The 22,976-nt window shown below is 41.2% G+C and overlaps 1 protein-coding gene and 1 non-coding gene across 2 annotated transcripts; both read right to left on the bottom strand.

Moving 5' to 3' along the window:
• Positions 1 to 1,031: 1,031 nt before the first annotated feature.
• On the bottom strand, positions 1,032 to 21,263 carry LOC128742143 (endoplasmic reticulum transmembrane helix translocase). Its single transcript, XM_053838377.1, has 6 exons — positions 20,721 to 21,263; positions 19,986 to 20,655; positions 18,052 to 19,911; positions 17,657 to 17,996; positions 17,307 to 17,583; positions 1,032 to 1,815 (listed from the first exon to the last, which is right to left on the bottom strand). Exons 1-6 carry the CDS (start codon positions 20,988 to 20,990, stop codon positions 1,699 to 1,701), a joined length of 3,534 nt encoding a protein of 1,177 aa, XP_053694352.1. The 5' UTR covers positions 20,991 to 21,263; the 3' UTR covers positions 1,032 to 1,698.
• Positions 16,914 to 17,077, bottom strand: LOC128744826 (U1 spliceosomal RNA). The gene has a single exon (XR_008412449.1). It is a non-coding gene; the product is annotated as a U1 spliceosomal RNA (small nuclear RNA).
• Positions 21,264 to 22,976: the final 1,713 nt, after the last annotated feature.

Genomic DNA, 22,976 nt, shown 5'->3' with positions numbered 1-22,976 from the left:
AAAGAACGCACTCAACACACCGAACTGCACCGTCCCCAAACCTCGACGCCTGGACCGGGACTACATAATAACATACACACTAACGATTCCATAATATAGCTTCCTATCTATTCGGACCGAGAAGAGGTGAATGTACGCTTGCATAACCCTGCAACTGCACTTCCACTTCTATGAAACCATCGACGATGTCCTACTTTTAGGCTCCCTGGATGGTGCTGCAGCAGCTGCTGCTGCTTCTGCTACTACTGCTGCTGCTGCCGCTGCTCCGTTGGAAGTTTGCGTGGGAGGATGATTGCAGCTGTTACCGTTCCCGGGCTACGATCTGACTGAATCGCACTACATTTCCGTGCGTGGGATGGGAAAAACGGATATGGCATGACGGAAAACGCCTTGGTTTCTTTGAAATATTGATATTTTTCAAGCAATATCATTGGGAATGCAAGATTTATTATCCATGCAATTTTTTATGTCATACGAATAACCCGCTGATTGAGTTAGCGTTAAGGCTGAGGCAGGTGCGCCGACATTATGTAACAATTAGCTTGCACAATAGCAAGCGTGGCTCGTTCTGTCTGAGGTATATCTGAACTTATCAAGCTAGCTTTAAGTTTATAAATACCTTTCAACAAAAACTATCACGCGAATCTTATTTTATTAATAAAAAAAGGAAATTCTCAACAATAACCAAAACTTTTTGTACGCAATTTATATTGCTCTCAGTTTTTCGTATAAATCAGCAGAATCTTATCTCAGCTAAATAAACAATATCCTATTTCATTTGCTTTTATGACAGAATGAAAACTTTTTGGATTGAGCACAACCGGTACTCTGATCCCTTTGACTTTCAACTACTGCGGTGGTGGGCAAAACAGTCTTATTCCTCCCACTTCGAAGTCGGCAATCGCTATTGGGTGTCGTCACACATGTGATATTGAATCTTAAAACCGATTCCGATAAGCAAGACATTTAGTTGATCGAATGTAGTTTTTTTATTGTATACTGACAGGATCACAGGATGTCATCAAATACTGGAAATAAAACATAATATTTCACATTTAAACGTTTGTTTTCATACGACGAATCATACAACATTATTTCAACTAAAAACTCGCAAGACAGTTCCACAAATTGTGTGTATGTGTGTGTGTATATTATATCAAGTAAACGGTTTCAAACGAGCTGGCGGCTAGCTTCATTTCCACTGGCTCGTTCCCTGCTTAATTATTATTTTATTGAATTATTTCATCTATTTTCACTTCCATTGCGCTTCTATACCTTAGACACCATAAAACAAACTCGATTTTGTATTCTTCCGGGTTGTACAACCAGTTAGTTTGCGCTCATTGCTGCACTCTTCTCTTTCATATTTTTCTATGCTATTATTTTATAGTTTCAAAAACACTTACATACCCTACAACAGGATTTAAAAGCAGCTCGAAACGCGAGCAGCTGCCTCCTCTTCAGTCGCCTTTTATTTTTGCTTGCATCGGAGCCGAATTAAAAATGCTCGCTATCACACGATTGCGGTCCGCTATATACTCTGCTATGAGAACATGATTGTTTTCTTTTCTATAATTAAAAACCGCAGAAAAACGACAATGTTTTTCCACGCTTTCAATCCCTTGTTTTCTGCTAGTAAATCTGCGATGCAAATCGAATGTGTTACTACTGCTTGCGAATAGTATGGATACTTCTGTTCTAGGTAATGATGTCCGTCTTCTTGCGTATCTCTCCGAACAGGAAGGAGCAAACGCGATCGACGAAATAGGCGAGGATCATGTCCGCCACCAGGACGCCCACCAGGATCTTGCGGAACTGGAAGAGAAAGAAGGTTTTTGTAAAACACCAGAAATCGATTCAAATTGCATTCGAAACTAATTCCAATTCAGTTATTTTTCTCTTCTAGGCTTGTTATTCTGTTCAAATTAATAAACCGGATACCTCTTTAATTCTATGGCTGTGAACCATTTCGCGAAATTTTTAACTTTTTGGTTAAAATTTGACAGTTCGATGGTTATTTCTCCTTGAGTGGTTAAAATCAGTTCAGAATGTGAACCATTTCATATTTGACGGATTGATAGTTTTTTTGCTCAATGAGAGCATATAAGGTGAGGATGAAAATATTGTTTATTCTGTCCGAGTTAAAATCGGAGGAATTTTTGATGTTCATTTGCTTTTATTTGATAGATAAAATTCATCTCATTTTAACCCGGGTTGTTTGAATAAATTTATAATGCGATAAGCATCCATACTAATGTAAAAAAAAACTAACGAAAAATCAGTGAAACTTGTCGAAGCTCTCTTCCTCACCTGTGCATATCTCATTGGCTCTCAGAACTTGGTTAAAACTAACCATGCTCCCGAGCAGGGTTATTTTCGGAAAACCATCGAACTGTCAAATTTTAACCAAAATGTTAAAAATTTCGCGAAATGGTTCACAGCCTATATATGTATTGTCTCTTCCTTAAATATTTATAATGAACCAGCCCATCGCGATCCATACCTTTTGGTTAAACACCATTAAAAAAGAAAACAGGATCGCCCTGTACAAGACGCTTATTAGACCGGTTGTTCTCTACGGGCATGAAACATGGACAATGCTCGAGGAGGACCTGCGAGTGCTCGGAGGTTTCGAACGACGAGTGCTAAGAACGATCTTCGGTGGCGTACTACAGGAGAACGGAGTATGGAGGCGGAAGATGAACCATGAACACGCACAGCTCTATGGCGAACCCAGTATCCAGAAGGTGGCTAAAGCTGGACGGATACCATGGGCAGGGCATGTTGCAAGAATGCCGGACAACTATCCTGCAAAGATGGTGTTCGCCTCAAATCCGGTAGGAACAAGACGACCAGGGGCGCAGCGAGCAAGATGGTTAGACTAGGTGGAGCGAGATCTGGCGGAGAGTATTCGGTGTCCGAGGAATTGGAAAGCGGTAGCCCTCAACCGAGTGACATGGAGAAACTTTGTTCAACAGGTTTTGTCTTAGGACGGCAAGCCACCTAAATAATGTTCCGATTTTGTCCGCTCCCGATTTTGTCTACCCCCGATTTTAGCAGCTTTTTATCCCGATTTTGTCAGCCTATAAATTTTGTTTAACTTTTGTGCCTTTAAACAAGATTTATGAAACCTTTCAGTCTGCATGAAACTATTCTGATTCCCTGGGGAGAGTTTTTGAATAAAATGATGCCTTTTTGCGAGTAATGCGGAGTCCAAATTAGGGTTTGCTGACGAAACCTCATTGTCTCGTCATGGACGTCAAGGCGGACTTCCGGCATCTTCCGGGATTATTGTTCTTCACCGCCAATCACAAGTTTGATGTTCCGGAGGAAATAAGGAAGCAGAAACTTTCAAAGTTTGCAAAGAAATACATGATTTGGCAAGCGATCTACTCATGTGACAAACGGAGTGCGCCGTTCGTGACTACCGGAACTGTAAACGGTCAGATCTACATCAAGGAGTGACTACAGAAGCGTCTGCTTCCTCTGTTGAAGCAACACGAGGACCCTACGATCTTCTGGCCGGATCTAGCTTCGTGCCACTATTCAAAGGATGTCCTGGAGTGGTACGAAGCCAACGGGGTTACTTTCGTACCCTAGGATATGAACCCCTCAACGCCAACGCACCGGAACTATGGCTTTTCATTTGGCCTATTATGAAGCAGGCTTTTCATACTGGCCTATTATGAAGCAGACACTACGGAAGCATCCCAAGAAGGTAAAATCTGAGGAAGGCATGAAGAAAAAGTGGGTTTCCGTAATGAAAAAGCTGCAGCCAGATGTTGTACAGAACCTTATGAGTGGAGTTAAGCGTAAGGTGCGAGCATGCGGTTATGGTATTGAAGTTGAATGAAATAAATATGCCAAAAGGTTATATTTTATTATCTGAAAGTTTGAAAAGGTTCGGTCAATAAGGTAATTCCGTGGTGCAAAGTGCAATCTGATCTGAGACACCCTTTATGTCTTAAATTTTGAAAAAAGTTTCGAAAAATCAATTTCCCGATTTTGTCAGCCCAAAATTCAACATGGGGCTGACAAAATACGAACATTACTGTAATACATCCAGTGTGGGTCGATCCAGTAACACGTAAACTCGTCTAAGGGTTTGGCTGAAATTGGGTAAAACGATCAAGCATGATAATGCACCTTATATGATATGCTATAGATGATCAAACTTTATTTCTTGTTGAGTACAAAATACAGGAAATTATTTTGATTAGTCTTCCGACTTATCAAATACGAACTGTCGGGCTTTACATGTCACATCTTTCGTCAGATGTTTTACCGCTATTGTATCGGGCTTATTTAATGGAAAATTAGCAGGCGTTAACTTTTCGTCGGAGAGCCCAATTTCGGTAGCAGTTTCTGGACCCAAAAACGGAGTTCTGTTTATAGAAATGTATTCACTGCATTCTTTTTGCCAATCTGAACACAGCGAAGATTTTTTCATGAACAGAATTTTTGCTTCAAGCAAAAAACTGCTTTTAAAATTCTCTTTTTTCCCTTTTGACTATGCTGAAAACGTCGTCGACGTAATGCTACCATCTTTTTGAGAGCACCTTGTTTTGTTACAGCTTACTTTTAATGTTAGCCATGAACAGCTCACACAGGAACGGCGATAATGGATTGCCCATCGGTGCACCTTTCAACTGCTTGTAATAGTTGTTTCTGAATGTGAAGTAGTTCTCCTCCATACACAAACGTGTCAGCTTTAAATAACCCCCCACCTTTTTTCTCCATGCGTTGTCCTCATGTCGTTTCAATAACTAGTCTTCTAAGAGGTACACAGGTAGTCTTAAGCATCAACAGACACATTGCATCCGTTTACCTACACTAATTTTGTGTACATACAAAACCTTAAGCTTCTATAAAAACTGTAAAATTGCTTTGGCTAATTTAGTTCGAAAACAGACACTGAGGAAGCCTGCAAGTCGTAGGCGAAATACGTATCTATCAAGAATAAAATATACATAGTAGAATTAAATTGGATAAGTTTTCTTTTCTTTTTATTCAATTTCCAGATCCAGATTACAACGCTGATATGCATTCGTCAATTTCCACGAAATAGTTGAAAGCATAATTCATTGTGATAGATTGATTTGAAGTCTAATTGTCTTACAACTAACATGTAGACAGCCAGTTAAAATATCAAAATATCCTCTGCATCTTACTAGTTTTTTCGACTCTCTACAATTTGCATACTTCACAGAAATACTATTGAAACTATAATTAAAAACTATTCTCGGATAAGACAATCGCTGATTTTCTTTGCTTTGAGGATTACTGCATCACATCATATGCACAAACATCCCTTTTGCCCTGTTTTCGTGTAAGACAACCGTTTCTAACAAATTCTTGCAGTATATAGACGCAATCTGGCAAAAGGCAAAAATGACCGCTCATTTTTCTATGACGTTTCACTTTAAGGCCATCAAATTAGACTGAATTCAATGTTTAAAGATAAAATCGATTGAAGAGAAGGGGTGGTTTTACACTTAAACAAAATTGTTTACTTTCAGGACATCAAATCGGACCAGGCTAAATGTTCAAGCGATAAAATCGGTTGAATGAACGGGCAACGGGGTGATTTTGCACTCTGGCCTACTTCCCAAGCACAGATTTGAAATTGGTATTCGCACAAATCGATCTCTTATACTCTCATGGAACTGCCATATGGAAAGTTTGTGAAGATTTGGTGCAAAGTTTAGTCTATCCTTTTCACTCTTTAACAAACCTGTGCACCGACTTCACAAATAGAACAAACTTGGGAAGGTGGCAGCACCGTTTCGCGTACATAGCGAATAGATTTAAACGTGTCGTATAAAGAATCTTCAACCTGTTGGGACGAGAGCTTCTGTTACTTTTGGCGTAGGACTATGTCTTTGTTCACTAAACTAGGTAGCACTTTGTGAACACGAAAATAGAAGTGTAACGATTGAATGAAAGCTTGCAAACGCTTATAACTACTATACTTCTGAATGCAACATAACTGTTTAGATGTGGTTGGATAGATAAAATGTCCAGCAATTTAATAGTAACAATCAAGCTACGAACAGTGTTGCAGACTAATCAACCTGGACTCTCTGCAAACACGTCGGGACGTAATCAAAGCTGTCTTTATATCAGATGCTTTGACGTCCCGGATCGACTGCCCTTGGATATTAGAGAGTATCGACATCTTAGCTCGACCTCGCTTTTACATGTACCACTCAGGAGAACCAACTACAGCATCTTTAGCACTATAACTGGCTTACAACCGTAAGCGTTTCGTGTTTTGACTTTGGCGTCAGCCGCAAAGTACTGAAATCTCGCTTCAGAACATTAGCTAGCAGTTTTTATTAGTCATCAGAATCAAGAAATTAGTAGACTTTTTCAACAAATCAACAAATTATCATAATCTTTTCTACTCTTAATAGTGAAAATGTATGTAAAGTTCCAAAGTCAAGTTTCTCTTATGCATTTCCCTTGTGATCGCATTGCTCCACAGGTACCGACGACACTTAGGTACAGCAAGCGATTCAGATCCAAATGATTTGGTACATGAGACTACTTTATAAGCCACATCCCTTTTCCAAAACGTGCCATATTTTCTGCTATATAACATGGGTTCAGCTGTGAAATAGTGTCAGGTTAATTTTACAATCTGAGTAATCAACATCGCCGGAGACACGGTAAGTGATAAATGGCTACAGATGGCCAGCCTTAACACGGTAGGCAAGCGGGCAGCACGGATGGCAAGTGGGGACAGACTGCAGTAAAACCTTCTCGGTGCAGGATACAGTGAATCGATGCCGATAACTTGCGTGCCTGCTGCCATTCATGCCAAAAAGGAAGGACATTCGACTGGCACGTCATATTTGCAATGAACCTGCTTTGGCTTAGATGTTAATTGTAACCAATGGCCCTTTTAAGGGCCACCAACGAATTATATGAAGGTAAAGTGAAATTGTTCTTAATCTACACTTTGCATTTATAATTATAAATTACGTTTGTCGTTAGAATATTTAGTTAATCGTACCTAGAACGTCCAACACATGCCACTTTCATGGCGTTTCCTTTAACTACTAAGCTACAACACTGTAAAATTCCCTAAACCAGTTTTTACTGTTGCTGATACATCGAAGTGATATTTTCAGCTGAAAGAAAATTGAATTTTATCTTCAATTATTACTTGATGTTGAAAGCCACCAAGGCCGATTAATGGATGATATTCACATTTAGCCTGAAACATTTACTAGGAGCTCGAATGTCATGAAAACATGGAACCGCATTTTCGCTAATTCACTCAGACCCAAAAAACGAAAGAAAGTCTGAGCTTCACGAACGGTTTCCGTAGCGCACATACTTACTTACTTAGGTGGCTTGCCGTCCTAAGACAAAGCCTGTTGAACAAAGTTTCTCCATGTAACTCGGTTGAGGGTTACCGCTCTCCAATTCCTCGGACACCGAGTACTCTCCGCCAGATCTCGCTCCACCTGGTCTAACCATCTTGCTCGCTGCGCTCCTAGTCGTCTTGTTCCTACCGGATTTAAGGCGAACACCATCTTTGCAGGGTAGTTGTCCGGCATTCTTGCAACATGCCCTGCCCATCGTATCCGTCCAGCTTTAGCCACCTTCTGGATACTGGGTTCGCCATAGAGCTGTGCGAGTTCATGGTTCATTCTCCGCCTCCATACTCCGTTCTTCTGTACGCCGCCGAAGATCGTTCTTAGCACTCGTTGTTCGAAAACTCCGAGCACTCGCAGGTCCTCCTCGAGCATTGTCCATGTTTCATGCCCGTAGAGAACAACCGGTCTAACAAGCGTCTTGTACAGGGTGCACTTTGTACGGGCACTGCTCGACCGCAATTGCTTGTGGAGCCCATAGTAAACACGACTTCCGCTGATAAAATGCCTCCGAATCTCACGGCTGGTATCATTGTCCGCCGTTACCAGTGAGCCAAGATACACAAATTAGTCGACTACCTCAAACTCATCGCCGTCTATCATCAAACTGCAGCCCAAGCGACGTCGTTCGGCCTCGGTTCCGCTGGCCAGCATGTACTTTGTTTTAGACGTATTTATCTTTAACCCAAATCCGGGCCACATGACCGATGGAGCTCTCCGCTACACTGCTGATGGCTGTTTTGATAGTTTTCCAACAATCCTCGAGAGGGGCTTCGTCCAACTCGTCCTCTTTCGGCAGCGTAGCTTCGAGTGAATGCGCGTAGCTCGCGGCGACGTCTGGCTGCTTCAGCCGCGCGAGATCTAGCCGAGGCTGGCGTCGGTACCGAATGTTTTTCACAACGGAGAGTCTTGGGCGCATCTTAACCATCACTAGGTAGTGGTCCGAGTCAACGTTAGCGCTTCGATAGGATCTGACGTCGATAATGTCTGAGAAGTGCCGACAGGCGATCAAAAAACGTGGTCGATCTGTGATTCTGTCTGATTTGGTGAACCCCAGGTGTACTTGTGATGGATTCTGTGCTGGAAAAAGGTACTACGTACGGCCATATTCTTGGAGGCAGCAAAGTCGATAAGTCTTAGGCCCATTCCAAGGCTGAACCTTCCAATCACCGGTTTGTATTCCTCCTCCTGGCCGACCTGAGCATTGAAACCCCCGATGACGATCTTGATATCATGTTCTGGGCAGCAGTCGTATTCACTCTCCAACTGCGCGTAGAATTCATCCTTGTCGTCATCGGTACTTCTGAGCTGTGCACGTTGATGATGCTTATATTGAAGAATCGGCCCTTGATCCTCAACCTGCACATTCGAGGATTGATTGACCACCACCCAATCACCCGTTTCCGCATCTCGCCCATCACTATGAAAGCTGTACCCAGCTCGTGTGTGTTGCCGCAGCTCTGGTAGATGGTATGTCCATCTCTGAACGTACGTTGATCTCTTCCAGCACACCTCCTGCAGCGCACATCCTCACTGTTTTAGCCAGCCAAACGGGAGTCAATAGATACTCATAAACATACACATGTCAGAAATGCAGTTTGCGTTAGTCCTTGCTCTAATGATCTGGCATAAAAGAATACTTCATCGAGTGAAATATGTTATCAACACAACGATAATGCTAACATAGGCCTACGTTAAACTTTCGTACAATCCTTAGGGCTGCTTTTTTTTTCTTTTTTTTTTTTTTTTTTTGAAGAAGGAAACTGCACTAAACACTGTCTGAGAAGCAAGGTAATCGAAGAAAATGTATGAGGAAATTTGAGCTTGAAACTTTTTGTTATTTTCACCATTTAGTGATTGAAAATGAAAATTATAATAAAAATCACATAATTGCTACATCTATTATGAATCGATCGGTTTTGAAACCATCAAAATCCATTCATAATTGACAGAGTTTTCATTCATTTCATTCAAAAGCTTTCATTTTTTCGTGACGCTCGCTTATTTTGATTTTTTGGAATTACCCCCTGTACCAGGTACTTTCCAGAGAGACGTAGTTCTACGACAAAATGGATTAAAATCGAACCAGAGAAGGAATTTATAATTCCATATCTATGATCTATGATTAAAGTCTAAAAAATATCCTACAAATGGAATGGAACTTACAAGTAGAGAAATTTCGAACTACACTATAAATCGCGGCACTTATGAAAAATCCACGTGTGTATTGCAGCATAAAAAACAATAATTATTACCAACAAATACTGAAAACTAGGCATGGGCGATACTGGTAATCGATACACTCAGTATCGATACCTTACCCTAAAGTATCGAGTATTTTGGCATCGATACCTCCGGATACCAATGAGTAGTGGTATCGATACTTTTCAAGCGATACTTAATGGTATCGTTTGTTTTTTTTAACCTGACGTAAAGCTGATTTGAACGTGCTGCTCGAGCCAAAGATATGCTGATACCTGATACCTGAAGGCTAATTTAGCCCTCTAACGGGTAAGACCGTCTGTAGACGGCCTTCGCTTTTGGAGCTCCACAGCCGCATACGAAATTTGTTTTCAATTGGCAATATGCAAAATGTGTTCAGAACAAATTTCTTGATATTTTGATATTGTCAATTGCAAGGAAAATTGTACCATCCAAAGTGCGATATCACTCATAAAAGTGCTATTTTAGCTTAAATCATTTCGGTATCTTCGGCGCACTTTTTCGTTATCTTCCAAGCAATAAGTGCGCCGAAGAGACCGAAACGATTTAAGCTAAAATAGCACTTTTATGAGCGATTGCGCACTTATTGATTGGGCAATTTTCCTTGCAATTGACAATACTAATATCATAACATTCTGATCATGCATTCAAAAGTTATCATCTTTCAAAAACAAAAATTCCGAAAAATTCCGAAAATAATTAATGCGCGAATATTCCCTTTTTTAATTTTGAAGGAAAAGGACATCTAGAACAAGATGATTGACCTAAAAAATGTTTCTATGAGTAAATTTCATACGTTATTTTAATTTTGTAATATATCTGAATTGAAAAAATATCTGGGCAGAGCGTTAGGCATGAAAAAAGAAAAAGAGAAATTGGACTTTTTCTTGCCTGGCGCTCCTCCAGATAATTATTTTTGCATGAAAATCAGAACTTAAGGTTTTTTTGTGGGTACTTTCATGATAAAATAGTCATTAGCTTGATCGCATCGTTTTTACGGTGTTGCCCGTTAGAGAGTTAGACTAACCGTGTAAACGGGTGGCGTAAGCGCCACTGTTCATGAAACGACCATCACCAACATTTACTGTTGCTCAGCATGAGACCCTCGTAGAGACATGTTCTTTGTATCCCGCGTTCGGGAAGGGAAGCAAGTTGGCAGATTTAAAACACCATGCGCTCTGCTTAAAACTTCGGGTGACCATACCTATGCACTGACCCGATACTTGAAAACAGTAGTATTTGATCTTGTTACAGCAGACAAAATGACGCGGGATTTTCATCAGTGGCTGTCCAGCTTCCACGTGAAAATAATTGTGAATGATTAGAGTGTCTCTAGCTGATTCCGGAGTTAGCCTCTCTGGTAGGGAAAGGACTCAAACTATTAGGACTCCACCAACTAAAGACATGAAAACCCTCACATGGAGGTTCGTCGCATTATCTCTAAACTAGAAAACTAGCAAACTAGAACTATTTAAGAACGGCACTTAACGAATTAGCCCTTAAATTGTATAAATTATTTATTCACTGGTTTTTTAATCTATTTCATTTTACCTAGGCCTAATTTTTCCTATCCTTTTCCATTTCTATTTTCACTGTCCAGCTACAAGATATGGTCGTGGAAAACTTCAAGTCGCATGCGCATTAACAAATTGACGAAAAATGTACTTATTAAATATGTCCGAGGTTTTACTTGAAGTTTACCGTTGCCGCGGGTTTAAGGTGCGGGAAATTAACATCCGCGCTACACAGATCCCGATACTGCTTTTCCTGCGTACAGCGCACAGATTTACTCAATGGTTGCTTAAGCTAGTTGGCTTAGGCTGGGCTTAATGGCTAGTTGTTAGGTACACGATGCTGTTGGTTGCTGTTTGGTGTTATTCATTGTTACCGAATTCTTTTCAGCCAGTCTATCCCGTACAGGGCGCAAGTTGACGGATGTAACCGGATGCAATGTCCGGCGTTGTATCGTACCGAGAAATCTTGATGATGAACAATGGAACAAGAGCAAACATTGGTACAATAGTGTGTTCCATGGCGAATCTGTTCAATTGAAAGTTATCCCATACGCGGTATCTTGGCAATAATAGGTGTCATACCTCTCGTAACACTTGTCCGTACGAAATAAGGTTGCACACGGGGGTTGCGGTAAGGAAAACTGCCTATTTAAGGGAGAAGATGGCTGTTAAGCTAGACTTGTGAAAAACCTTCATGCATTCCATAACATTATACATTACTGCACATGCATTAATCACGATCTAAAAAAAAATATGGGCCACTCGCCTCTTTCACAGGTCACATCAAAGTAAAAGATCAAGGCAAGGTGATCCTCAGATAGACATTCTTGGTATCCGGAAAACTGCCTCGCGAGGTTCTTTTGGGTAGTGTTTGAAATTGTACTTTCGGTTAAAGTTGTCTTCTGGCGAACAGTTTATATATCTTGCCAACCTCTCCCGACTGTACACAGGCCATTAGCTTTTTTCGGCAGGTCAAACTCGGTAGCGTTAGCGATACAGGCAAATCAAGCAAAGTAAGCGAGCCCCTGGAATCTCATTCTCATTATCAGCGTACGATAATGCCGCCAGCACATTTTCACTGAAAAATTAACTGAAACCGTTTAATTAATTTTAACCTCCCCATTACAAAAATGTTACACATTATGCACTAGGGTAAAAAATTACCAGTTTTGAGTTCTCAATCATCCATTTTCAATCCGAAATTCGTTTTCTTGACTTCATTTGAAAGGTACGACCCCAAACTTGCACTCAAAGTAAGTTAGGGAATATTTTGTTGACTAATGGCTACTTCAACGTCGGTTTCGGAACATCCACTACCTGGTACAGGGGGATTTTTGCATTTTTGGATTTTGAGATAATTTACCTTACGGTACATCAAATCACATCAGCTAGATAAAATTAGACTAATGGAAGTACAATGGGGACAATTTTTAACCAAATAGCTACTTCACCATCGGTTCCGGAATATGCGGAAGCAGGTATTTGGGGACATTTTTAAATTTTAGCATAACTCATCTCATCGCACACCAAATTACATCGCCTTGTATTTCGAACGGATCTTTATTTCATTCGACTTCGAACGAGTTATTTGGCCCATTTTATTTTGCTCATGGAATGAAGAATACCATGGCACTTTCGTTCGAAAAAACAATCCGTTTGAAAACAGAATGCGAGTGATAATGAGACTGATGGAAGTAAAATGGGAACGTTTTTAATCTTAATGGCCTCTTCAACAGTGATTCCGGATCATTAGTTAAGGGCAGAATAGAATGTTGCATCAACGCATCCATCAGCGTGAATTTGACAGTTGATCCTTGGCCATGATTTTATACCTACTTCAACCAGTCTTATTTTATTAAGTCGATGAGATTTGATGTGCCGCAAGATGAGTTATGCTAACTTGGTACCGCCTGTTCCGGAACCGACAGTGAAGTGGCCATTTGGTTCCAAATGTCCCTATTTTATTTCCATTAGTCTTATTTTATCAAGTTTGATTTAATGCGCCGCAAGATGAATTATCTCAAAAATACAAAATTCCCCCAATAACAGGCAGTGGATATTCCGGAACCGACGCAGAAGTGGTCATTTGTCAACAAAATATTCCCTAACTCCCCTATATTACCTTACGTGCAAGTTGGAGGTCATACCTTTCAAATGAAGCAGAGAAAACGAATTTAGGATTGAAAATGGAGCTTTTGAGCAAGCTCAAAATTGTAACTTTTTTTGCTGCGCTTCTTCTAGATGTCGCTGAAAGCTGAAACTCCCCCACAATGCTAGTTTTACATAGTTGGGAAAAGTTACAAATATTCAAGTCTGGCTGGTTCTGTTATTGAATAATAACTTTGTATATGTACTATATGTCGATTGGTCAAGTGACCCCAATGCACTACGAAGGTTAGGAAAGAAATGAAACATGAACTAATATCTAAGTTTACAAATAATAATAATGAAATTACGACAAATATTGAGTTAATTCTAAAGCTATAAACACGCATCAACCATCAGCAGCCTTCCACAAGTACTTTAACGCCGGCATCCACACGAGTTCGTTGGCGTTCCGTGATGCGATGTTACCTACTCATTTGTTTGTCGTGCAATTGGAAAACTCTCAAAATCCAAATTTATCTGACATAACGGCAATTGTCGTTTTAGAGAAAATATTCCCCGTATCGTTAGCAAAAAACGGCACTGCACAATTGTTTGGCAGCTTGAAATCGTCGCAGGCAAAAAACGCTTGGCTAAATAAATGAATTTTGCACTCACGACTGAGATCAGCTCGCAACGAATTTGGCGACGATTTCGTCCGCGACAGTTACAATTTACCGCGTTCGATAAGGTGGAAAATTTACATTAACACTTTTATCTTTTTTCTTGCATTTTGAAAAAAAAGGTTCGATACCGGTGGTATCGATAGTATCGATACTTTATCGCCGATACTTCGATACTTGGTATCGAATATTGGTAAGTATCGCCGATACCAAGGTATTCGATACTTTGCTTAGTATCGCCCATCCCTACGTGAAAACCGTAATTATTTTAAATAAATACTTCTGGTTTGGTTCAACTATCGACGCCGGGATGACAGCAATTTGAGGACTTTGCTTCTTACAAATTTAGTTTAGTTGCAATTAGTGATGTCCGATTACTTCTCGATTAATCGAACTAATCGATTATCCACTAAAATAATCGATTAATTTTTAATCGATTGCTTTATGTTCCGATTATTAGATAATCGATTAACTGGCAGATCGATTATGCCGGATTATTTAATATTTTATTCTTTGACAATTTCTAACAAATTTAATTATTACAGTGGCAGGCGCTTACCTTCTAAATTAACCACACGCAATCAGCCAGTTCGTTGGTTTCGAGATACGATGCTGATCTAAGAAACCAGTAGTCGTATGTTCAAATCTCAGCTAGGCAGTGCTCCTAGATAGAGTCAGTGGGATTGTTGCAATAGCCCCGTAACTGTCTTGTACTCTATTATCTGGCTGTGAAGTCTGTCGATAAAGATGGGTCAAATCTTAGAAAGGATGTTTAACCCAGTGTTGCCACATATTCATCTGTACTGGAAGGTAAAAAAATCTTTTTCATCTGTACTTTTGCTTTCAAAAATCTGTACCAAAATCTGTACCACAAAGTTGGTTTGTTACATAGGGAAACCTGGTTTGTTTGCTTTAAAGAATAGAAAAATCGCAAATTACTGATTTCTTTGATGATATTGGTACATTGGTAAAGACAGACATATTTTGTTTTGTTTGCATTCATGTCAAGAGGTGCTCCTCTATTGATTTCAAGCAACAAAACTGAAAGAAAAAAATTAGTTTTTGACACCTAAAAAAATCTGTACCCATCTGTACTTTATGACAAAAATCTGTAATCTGTACCGTACAGAATCTGTACCAAAAACATCGGAAAAATCTGTACTTTTCCAGATAAATATGTACATGTGGCAACACTGGTTTAACCCCAAGGCTTTGCATTTAATCATCCAGTTTGCACGCAGTAGGCCGGTTTAAATACCACGCTGAAGCCTAAAAACCAAACTAAACTTTATCTAGATACTAACTGTGCCACCGTCAAAAGATAATTCGAAAATTTGTCAGTCTGTCAGACACGGAATTTTGTAAGGAATTTTTAGAAAACTGGGTAATACCCTTCGTCTTTTTCTATACAAAAACCAAAAATGCGGTCTCCTCGATTTCTATGTAACTAGCCTAAGTCTGACTGCACATTCCAAAACACTCGTGGACAGTACTACGGGACGCAAAACTATTTTTTGGTGTCGGGGATTGTAACGAGGTTACAAAATAATTAAGGTAACAAACCCTTTTGTCCAATCCCACACACAACCGTCACTAAAAGCCTGTTCGCGTTACCTGCCGTTATCCCCGAAAAAAGGTTAGGGTACCGCGACAGTAAACAAACCCTGCTAATGCCCACCGGATGGAACCTGGCGAAACTAGCCGAAGCTGAATCGGCGGTCCCGTCGTAAAGTCATGTGCTTGACAGGACAGGCAAATCAGTCTGGGGAATGAGCGATTTTAAAGATAGCCACCTAAGAGACGACACGCAAGATTGGAAAGGGCTAGAAGTTAGAAGACGCAAAGTGACACATGAGAAGACGAAAAGCGAAGTAAACTAGTATTCGGAAAAGATACAATAAATAGAAGTAAAGTGGAAAAAAACACGAGTAGAAAATATAGGCGCTAAAGCGAGGTTAGATTACCTAGTCGAACGAAGCAAAAGACCACCAGCACCCTCCTTCAAACGGAGGTCTTCCCTTAGATCTTGAGAGCGCGACCGTCGTCAGTCGGCCTCAACACGTGTCGACCATGAGTGCGTGATCCGATTCTCCGAGCAACACACCGAGCGAGCAGGTAGTTGCTACCATCCGTGGCCCTATACACCATCGATCGTAGGAACCGATCGCCGAAGAGCGAACCGTATGCTATACCCACCACATAACTAATTGTTACTGTCCGTGGATTCATCACCGTTCGTACCGGCTACCGGATGTCGGACCCGGTCGAACTAAAACATTTCATTCACCATTTGCTACCCACCACGTATTTGGTACGGGCTATCTGTAAGCGGTTCACGAAACCGCTGGTCTAGCACAGTCACCTGTTCATCGGAACATCAGAGACCCTTCGTCGACAAGAAGCAGCAGGCCGTAAGTAAAACTGAAGAAAATTAACCACTAGATTAAGCCAAATGTGTAAATGAAGATCTGTTAACCCTCGAAATGGTGTTTGCTGCGATATGTGTCCTCGGAAAGTGTGAGTCCCCGAATGTGCCCCCCCCCTTGCCCCCCAGATCGGTTCGCGAGTTAGCCTCCGGTAGGTTAGTGTAGGATGCCTAGGGGACACTGCACTAGCCGATGGTTGCTCTTGTCCCCCTCTTGAGTCGGCCGAACGGATTCAACCGATGTTAGGTTAGTCGGCATTTCGTTCGTAAGTTTATAGTTGAGCGTTTGATGGACCTGCCCTGAGGTATTCTAGCCGGACCGGGATTGTAGCGCTAAATACGCTCCTTCACGGCAAGTTAATCCTTGCCTGGCGCTTAAGTGAAGGTTGTCACTGCTCCCTGCCCCAAAACCCAACCCGCCCCGTTACAGGACGTAAAGGTTATAACCAATCGATTATTTCGATTAATCGATTATGCAGCGCCAATTAATCGATGTCGATTATTGGCCGCCTAAAAAGTAATCGATTGTTAACTAATCGATTAACTGAAAAAATCGGACATCACTAGTTGCAATACAAACTTTGATTTCAAGATTAGGTCGGGATGTGCGCGTACGCACGTCCCGGCTACCAAAAATTACACATACGAGTTATCCACATGAGGGATAATCGCAGAGGTCAACTCAACCGAGGTGCAATGGAAGAGTCTCGCTCTGGGGGAACCGCCTTACTGATCACGGTAACCCCTATGCCAGGTAAGTATGCTTTAACGAGCGTACACGCAGACAGCCCTTTCTCGTTCGTCTTCTTCTGTTAGCGATTGATAAGAGATAAACTTCGAAGCGCAATATTATTACCTGCTTATTATGTGGAAGAACATCGATTCATACAGGAATTTATAGTCTTTTAGATTCGAATCTGATAGGATTCCAATCATATCCGATGATTTTTCCGATTTCCAGTTTAATTTATGAAAAAAATAAAATACTTACATCCGGTTCGAAGTCGATCACTTCGAACGTGTCCAGCAAATCCGGCACAACGCCCAGCGCTAGGCAGAGAACGATCGTACTGGACGTAAGAATGGCATAAGATAGCAGTCTATTCTCCCGCATGCTTTCCATGAACGGGTGGCCCTTGTAGTTCACGGCCACCGTCGCTATCTGCATCGTTACGCTAATTATGTACACCGTACTGTTGACAATGTTCGGAACGAACTCTTCCTTTTCGTCCGGACCCAGGTCCAGGTTAAGTTTCACTTTGCCTTCTCTGAAAATTGAAAAAAAAAAAAACATGTTTGTGACGTTGCGACTTTAGAACCTGGAATCCTGGAGTTCCTTACCTAGGGGGCGATCGCACGTTAGCCTCGTGTACCAAGTATATCAGTGCCGAAAAATGCACGGCAAATTGCGCCAAAATGGTCGTCACCGAGTACAAATTGAAAATATTCGGCAGTGGTGCTTGCTTTGACAACACTTTCAATGGTTTCGAACGGGTGATAAATAGAAAACAGGCCGCCGTCAGCAGTCCGTGCAGCGTTAGTTGTGTGTCACTATTCTTAACACCGTCGATGTACAGCACCGACTGGCAGTATGCGGAGATTAGAGCGTTAAGGGCTAATATTTTGAACATCTGCAGTGTCGTTACCAGGGTGCAACGGCCCTGCTTTATTATGTGGCAAACTGAAACGAAGATTGTTTTTTACTAAAAGGGATTTCTGACAAATTTTTAACTTACCGCTATTGATCGACGACGAACGGCTGGTGAAGGGTGCTGCAATGCTGGCATCCCCTAGCTTAACGATCTGCACTTGTTCGTCGTCCATTTCTTTCAGGACCTTTTGTAGTCTATCTTGGGTTGAATTCAGATTTTCGCGGTGCTTCAAGATCGCCCTCTCCCTGGGAGTTAGGGCTTTCCGATCTTCCTGTTTCTTTTTTTCCTTTTCGTTTTTATCGGCCCCGATCGACTCTACATTTGGGTTTGCCGCTCGCAGCTGACGCCTTTCCGCTCTCGACGGTTGATGACTTAGCAGTGAGACTCCGACATTCGCGTGCTTCAGCGCGCCAACATCGTTCGTTCCATCGCCACACATGAGCGTACAGAAGCCGAGCTGTTTCAGAGAAGTGATAACAAATTCCTTCTGCTTGGGGGCAAATCTAGCAAATACAGTCACGTACGGCATCAGTTTCAACAAAAACGAATGATGTTCATTATCCAAATATTGGAGACCTTCTCCGGTAATACAAAAGTCGTACTCCTTGTACCAGTCTTTTAAATTACGATTTTCATCTAGTGGAATTTTAATTTCTCCATTAATCGATTCCCAGTGCCAGTTTGATTCGCCTCGAGTCAACACAACGATGGTTCGCTTGGTAAAGCGAAGTTCCTTAGCAACATGACAAGCCGTCAGTGGATTATCGCCGGTTATCATCATCACTTTGTGCGAAGCCTGGATGATCTCTTTAATTGCGTACTTTGAATCCGGTTTAAGCGGACAGGATATAATGATAAATCCAGCAAATTCGAGATCTTTCTCGACATCAGCTCGCTTCAGTTCACGCACCGTTGCATTATCCAGTGTCCCAAATGACTTGTATCCGAGAGCAAGGACTCTTGCTCCACGACGAGAATACTCCAAATAGGTTTCTTCGTAATTTTCCGGTACGTTTTTCAGCATTTTCATGACAACTTCCGGTGCTCCTTTAACGGTTCCGATGTAGCAAGTTTCGTTACTGAATGGAACAAGGTGTCCAGCCAACACGGCCATTCTCTTCAGTGAAGACGAAAAATGGAAACGCTGATAGATTCTGAGCGCTTTAAATTTACCTCGTTTTGGAACAACCGAATCTCCTTTCGTGAGATTCCAATCAATAGCTGTCAGCGTTGCCTTCTCCAAAGGATCCCCTACCAAACCGTCATCCAGCTGAACCAGCGAGTGACAAGAACCCAAAACGTGAGCTGTGGCTTCCGGAATATCCACAACCGAAGTAATGCTTGCATCTTTCTTCAGACCAGCAACTCCTTCCACAACCAAATTATCACTAGTCAATGTGCCAGTTTTATCAAAGCAGCAAATTTGTACCTTTCCGGCAAAGGGTATCCGAAATGGTTCCGTACAAAAGACGAAAAGTTTCGATAATTGTAGCAGCGAAGTGTTGACGGCTAATGACAGCTCAATGGGTAGATCCGGTGGAATAATCGACGTTAGAATCAAAGTGCACTCCAAAAACAGCTTGTACCGATTTCGTTCCGGGTCTTCCGATCCCTTAATCCACACGTACACAGCTGCAGCAACGGCAAACACCATCAAGAACAGGATAAATGCAAACGTTTCCAAATTGTTCTCCGTTACACGCTTCACTCCAAACAAAATTGTACGTAACAGCTTGCCCTGTGAGGTGTTAAACCCGGTTCGCAGAACATACCCAATGCAGCCACTGTCCGGAGCACGCATAGCCCCTTTACTAGGTGATGAATGCTGAACTACTTTCGTACCACCGAACAAAACGTACAATTTACCGTCCGCTTCAACATCAAGCTCTTTCTTGTGCTCGTCTGTGTTTTCCAATGACTCCTTCATCTGAGGAACAGATTCGCCTGTAATCGAAAGAGAATTTATGTTAATTTACAATGACTCAAATTACAATAATTGCCTAAAATATCAAGCTCACCCGTCAGCATGCTTTCGTCAACGATACAAGTTCCTCGAATAAGCAGCAAATCGCACGGCACCAGGTTCTCATCTTGGGAACGTGTAATCGACACCAAGTCCCCGGGTACAAGCAAGTTGGACTTAATAGGGCGCCATTTACGGTTACGAAATACATTAATCATGTACGGCTTGTTTCCCATCTTTCGAATCTCGGACATATTCCGCAGCTGCTGCTGCACGAGAATACATTCGAAGGAAATTAGCATCCCCAGGGTGAACAGCGAATAGTACATGTACTCATCCAGGCACCAGAGTAAAACGGAGAATATTTGAAACACAAAAAACGGTGCCGTAGCTCGTTCGACAAACAGTTCCAGAAACTCCGGGACAACCATTTCCATGTTATTGTTTCCGTAGGTTCGTTCCGCCAACTGTACATCTGAGTCCTCCAGATGACCCCTAGATTCAAAATATTCCTCGTAGGTTTTATGAATAGGAAACTCAACATTGCGAAACTGTTTCTTATCGGAATCCCAAACATATTTCGTCTTCTGGAACATAAACCAGTAAATCGTATCCGACTTATCGCCGTCATCTAGCTTGGTTCGCTGCAGCTTGACCAGCTCCGACGATCCATTATTCTCGGTTGGGACTACCTTAACTGCCTGAGCCTTTTCCGGAGCGTGAGCCTATGTGGTGACAAATGCAAATTTTATTGTACAAAACCACTCTTTCCTATCAGAATTTAACATACCTTACGACAGTTGAGGAAAGTTTGCACGTGAACGCTCCAGAAGCAGCAGAGGCAAACGAAAACTTGAACAAAACCAATCCCGGCCAACGTCAGCAGTCCAGCTTCCCAGTACTCGTCCACTTTGTACACGAACACCCACAAATAGAACCAAATGGACACGAGCAGCAAGAACGGAAGTACACTTCCGTTCAGCAAAATGTGATTAGGAATGTGCAGCGTAACGTACTGCACCAGTTCATCTAGTGAACTGGATTTCCTGGGCGGTCCCATCGTCAGTATGGACAAAACTAATTCAAAGGAGAACTGCTGGCAACCGAAGAAAAAACACGAAACTTCAGCTTTCCTTCGGAACAAAACTGCTTCTTAAGAATGATATGCTTCTATTGCACTCAATTTAAGTCGATCATTATGAAAACTAAACTATTGTGCAAAATGCTGTTTTTTACAGGAAAATAATGAAATCCACGGTCGTTTCTCAAAGAACGACCAATTTTACACAGCAAGCAGAAAATTTTCAGACAATCGGCGATGTATTGACGTGTGATTTTCTTCTCACACTGGGTTGACATTTTTCTATCCTGGCCAGAGCTGCCAGATTCTTGTTTCTAACTACTCGAAAAAGGAACCAAAACTGCTCGAAGTCGGAGTCGCTGGATGGGAAAATAATCTTGGAAATAATCAGCAGCAACCACCCACCCCAAGTAATAATTTCAGGATGATGAAACGCCGTTATAGCGGATTTTATTCAACCTATGGCTGATGGTTTAGTTTTAGAAACAAAAACCTTTTTTAGCTGTTAAACATCTAAATCTGGTGATTTTAGCAAGCTTTGGACTTGTTAAAAGCTGCTTTCGAAGCTGCAATGAAGCTTATTACAGGCTTTTGCGCGCTTTTAAATAACCAATTTGCGTAATGCTGTCGATTCTATTTTTAGAACAAGAAATAGTTTTGCAATTCTTTTTCAGCCGCTTACTCAACGTCTCATCAACCTTTATGCAGTCAAAAAAATCTGTTTTTAATTTAAGTAAAAATGAAACGCGTCGTTTTTATTTTGCCGTGAACATTGTCGAACGCGATATTTTTAATTTCGTACAAGTGGTATAACTTTATTTCGTATAAGTACGCTAATTAAGAATGCATGTTTTTTTTTCGGGAATTGAACCCACCATCTTCTGATCCATAAGCACTCACCGTAGGATCCGCCCTACACTCAACCCCCGCTAATATGAAAAACACTTCGTTCAGATTGAGCGAGTTAATTCTTAATCTGAACATTTGGTAACTCTATTCATTTTCACGTACGCACAAGTCGCGCACTATGAACTTGTTGTTTTGATTCGACGAAATCAAACGTTTTAAAAACATTTCCAACATGCGCGAATTCTAACCGTCCAGTATGTAGAAGAGGTAAGGCGTGGTACACAAATTACGTAACGCAAAAATTAGTTTTTTGACCCCCTCCCTCCCCTATGTAACAAAAAGTAACGCTTGGCATATCCCCCCCTTTAAATTACGTAACGCTAACTGAACCTCCCCCCCTTCTCACTAAATAAACATTACACAATTCGTTTAATTTTTTTATTACAAACTCAAGAAACGAACCGATTCTACCTTCCTATCAAAACCATTCTGATCAGAAGTCAATTGGGTATTTTAGCGGTATTTTAATTCTCGCATATTATGATAAGATATGATGTCACTGTAAAGTCACATGAAGACTTTTCCAAATTTGACGAGTGAAAGTAATAAAAAAAGCATTTTTTTCATTTCAAAAAATTTTTTGGAATTAGACGATAGCTTATAAGTAAACCATTTTTCTTCTCAGCTCGCCTTCGACAACACAGTGGATAGATAAACTATGGTCATCAGACGATACAAGTTTCATATGGGAGCTGTCAAAAGCTCGGTCAAAATGAAAAGCTCTATCAGAAAGATAGAAGAGAGGAAGAGAACTTCTGACATCATTTCAATCAATCGGCTTGGTTGATATCTGTCAAACAGCAAATCATTCTATTTTTGATTTTTATTAATTTTTTCATCAAATATTGACTCATTTGAAATAAAAAAAGAACTGTTAGATTCGGAAAACGACGGGCTATCAAATGAGGTAAAAAAAGCAACTTATTTTGGAAAATTAAAATACCCAATTCTGAATTCTGGTCAAACTGTATGATTTAACACAACCAGATCTGAGTTCAGAACAGACATTTTGATCAGAATGGGTTTGATCAAGTAGAATCGCGGAGAGTTTCACAG

The sequence above is a fragment of the Sabethes cyaneus genome, chromosome 3 (assembly GCF_943734655.1).
Source record: "Sabethes cyaneus chromosome 3, idSabCyanKW18_F2, whole genome shotgun sequence".
In the NCBI taxonomy this organism is placed as follows: domain Eukaryota; kingdom Metazoa; phylum Arthropoda; class Insecta; order Diptera; family Culicidae; genus Sabethes; species Sabethes cyaneus.
Note: the sequence above shows the minus strand (reverse complement) of the source record. Positions and strands in the feature narration are given on the sequence as shown.

Bases quoted from the DNA above. Each gene is read 5' to 3' on its own strand.
- LOC128742143 (XM_053838377.1), bottom strand. From the start codon at position 20,990: ATGGGACCGCCCAGGAAATCCAGTTCACTAGATGAACTGGTGCAGTAC. The intron at 17,584-17,656 runs GTAAGGAACTCC...TTCAATTTTCAG, and splicing joins AACGTGCGATCGCCCCCTAG to AGAAGGCAAAGTGAAACTTA. The intron at 1,816-17,306 runs GTAAGTATTTTA...TTTCTCTTCCAG, and splicing joins TGATCGACTTCGAACCGGAT to TTCCGCAAGATCCTGGTGGG.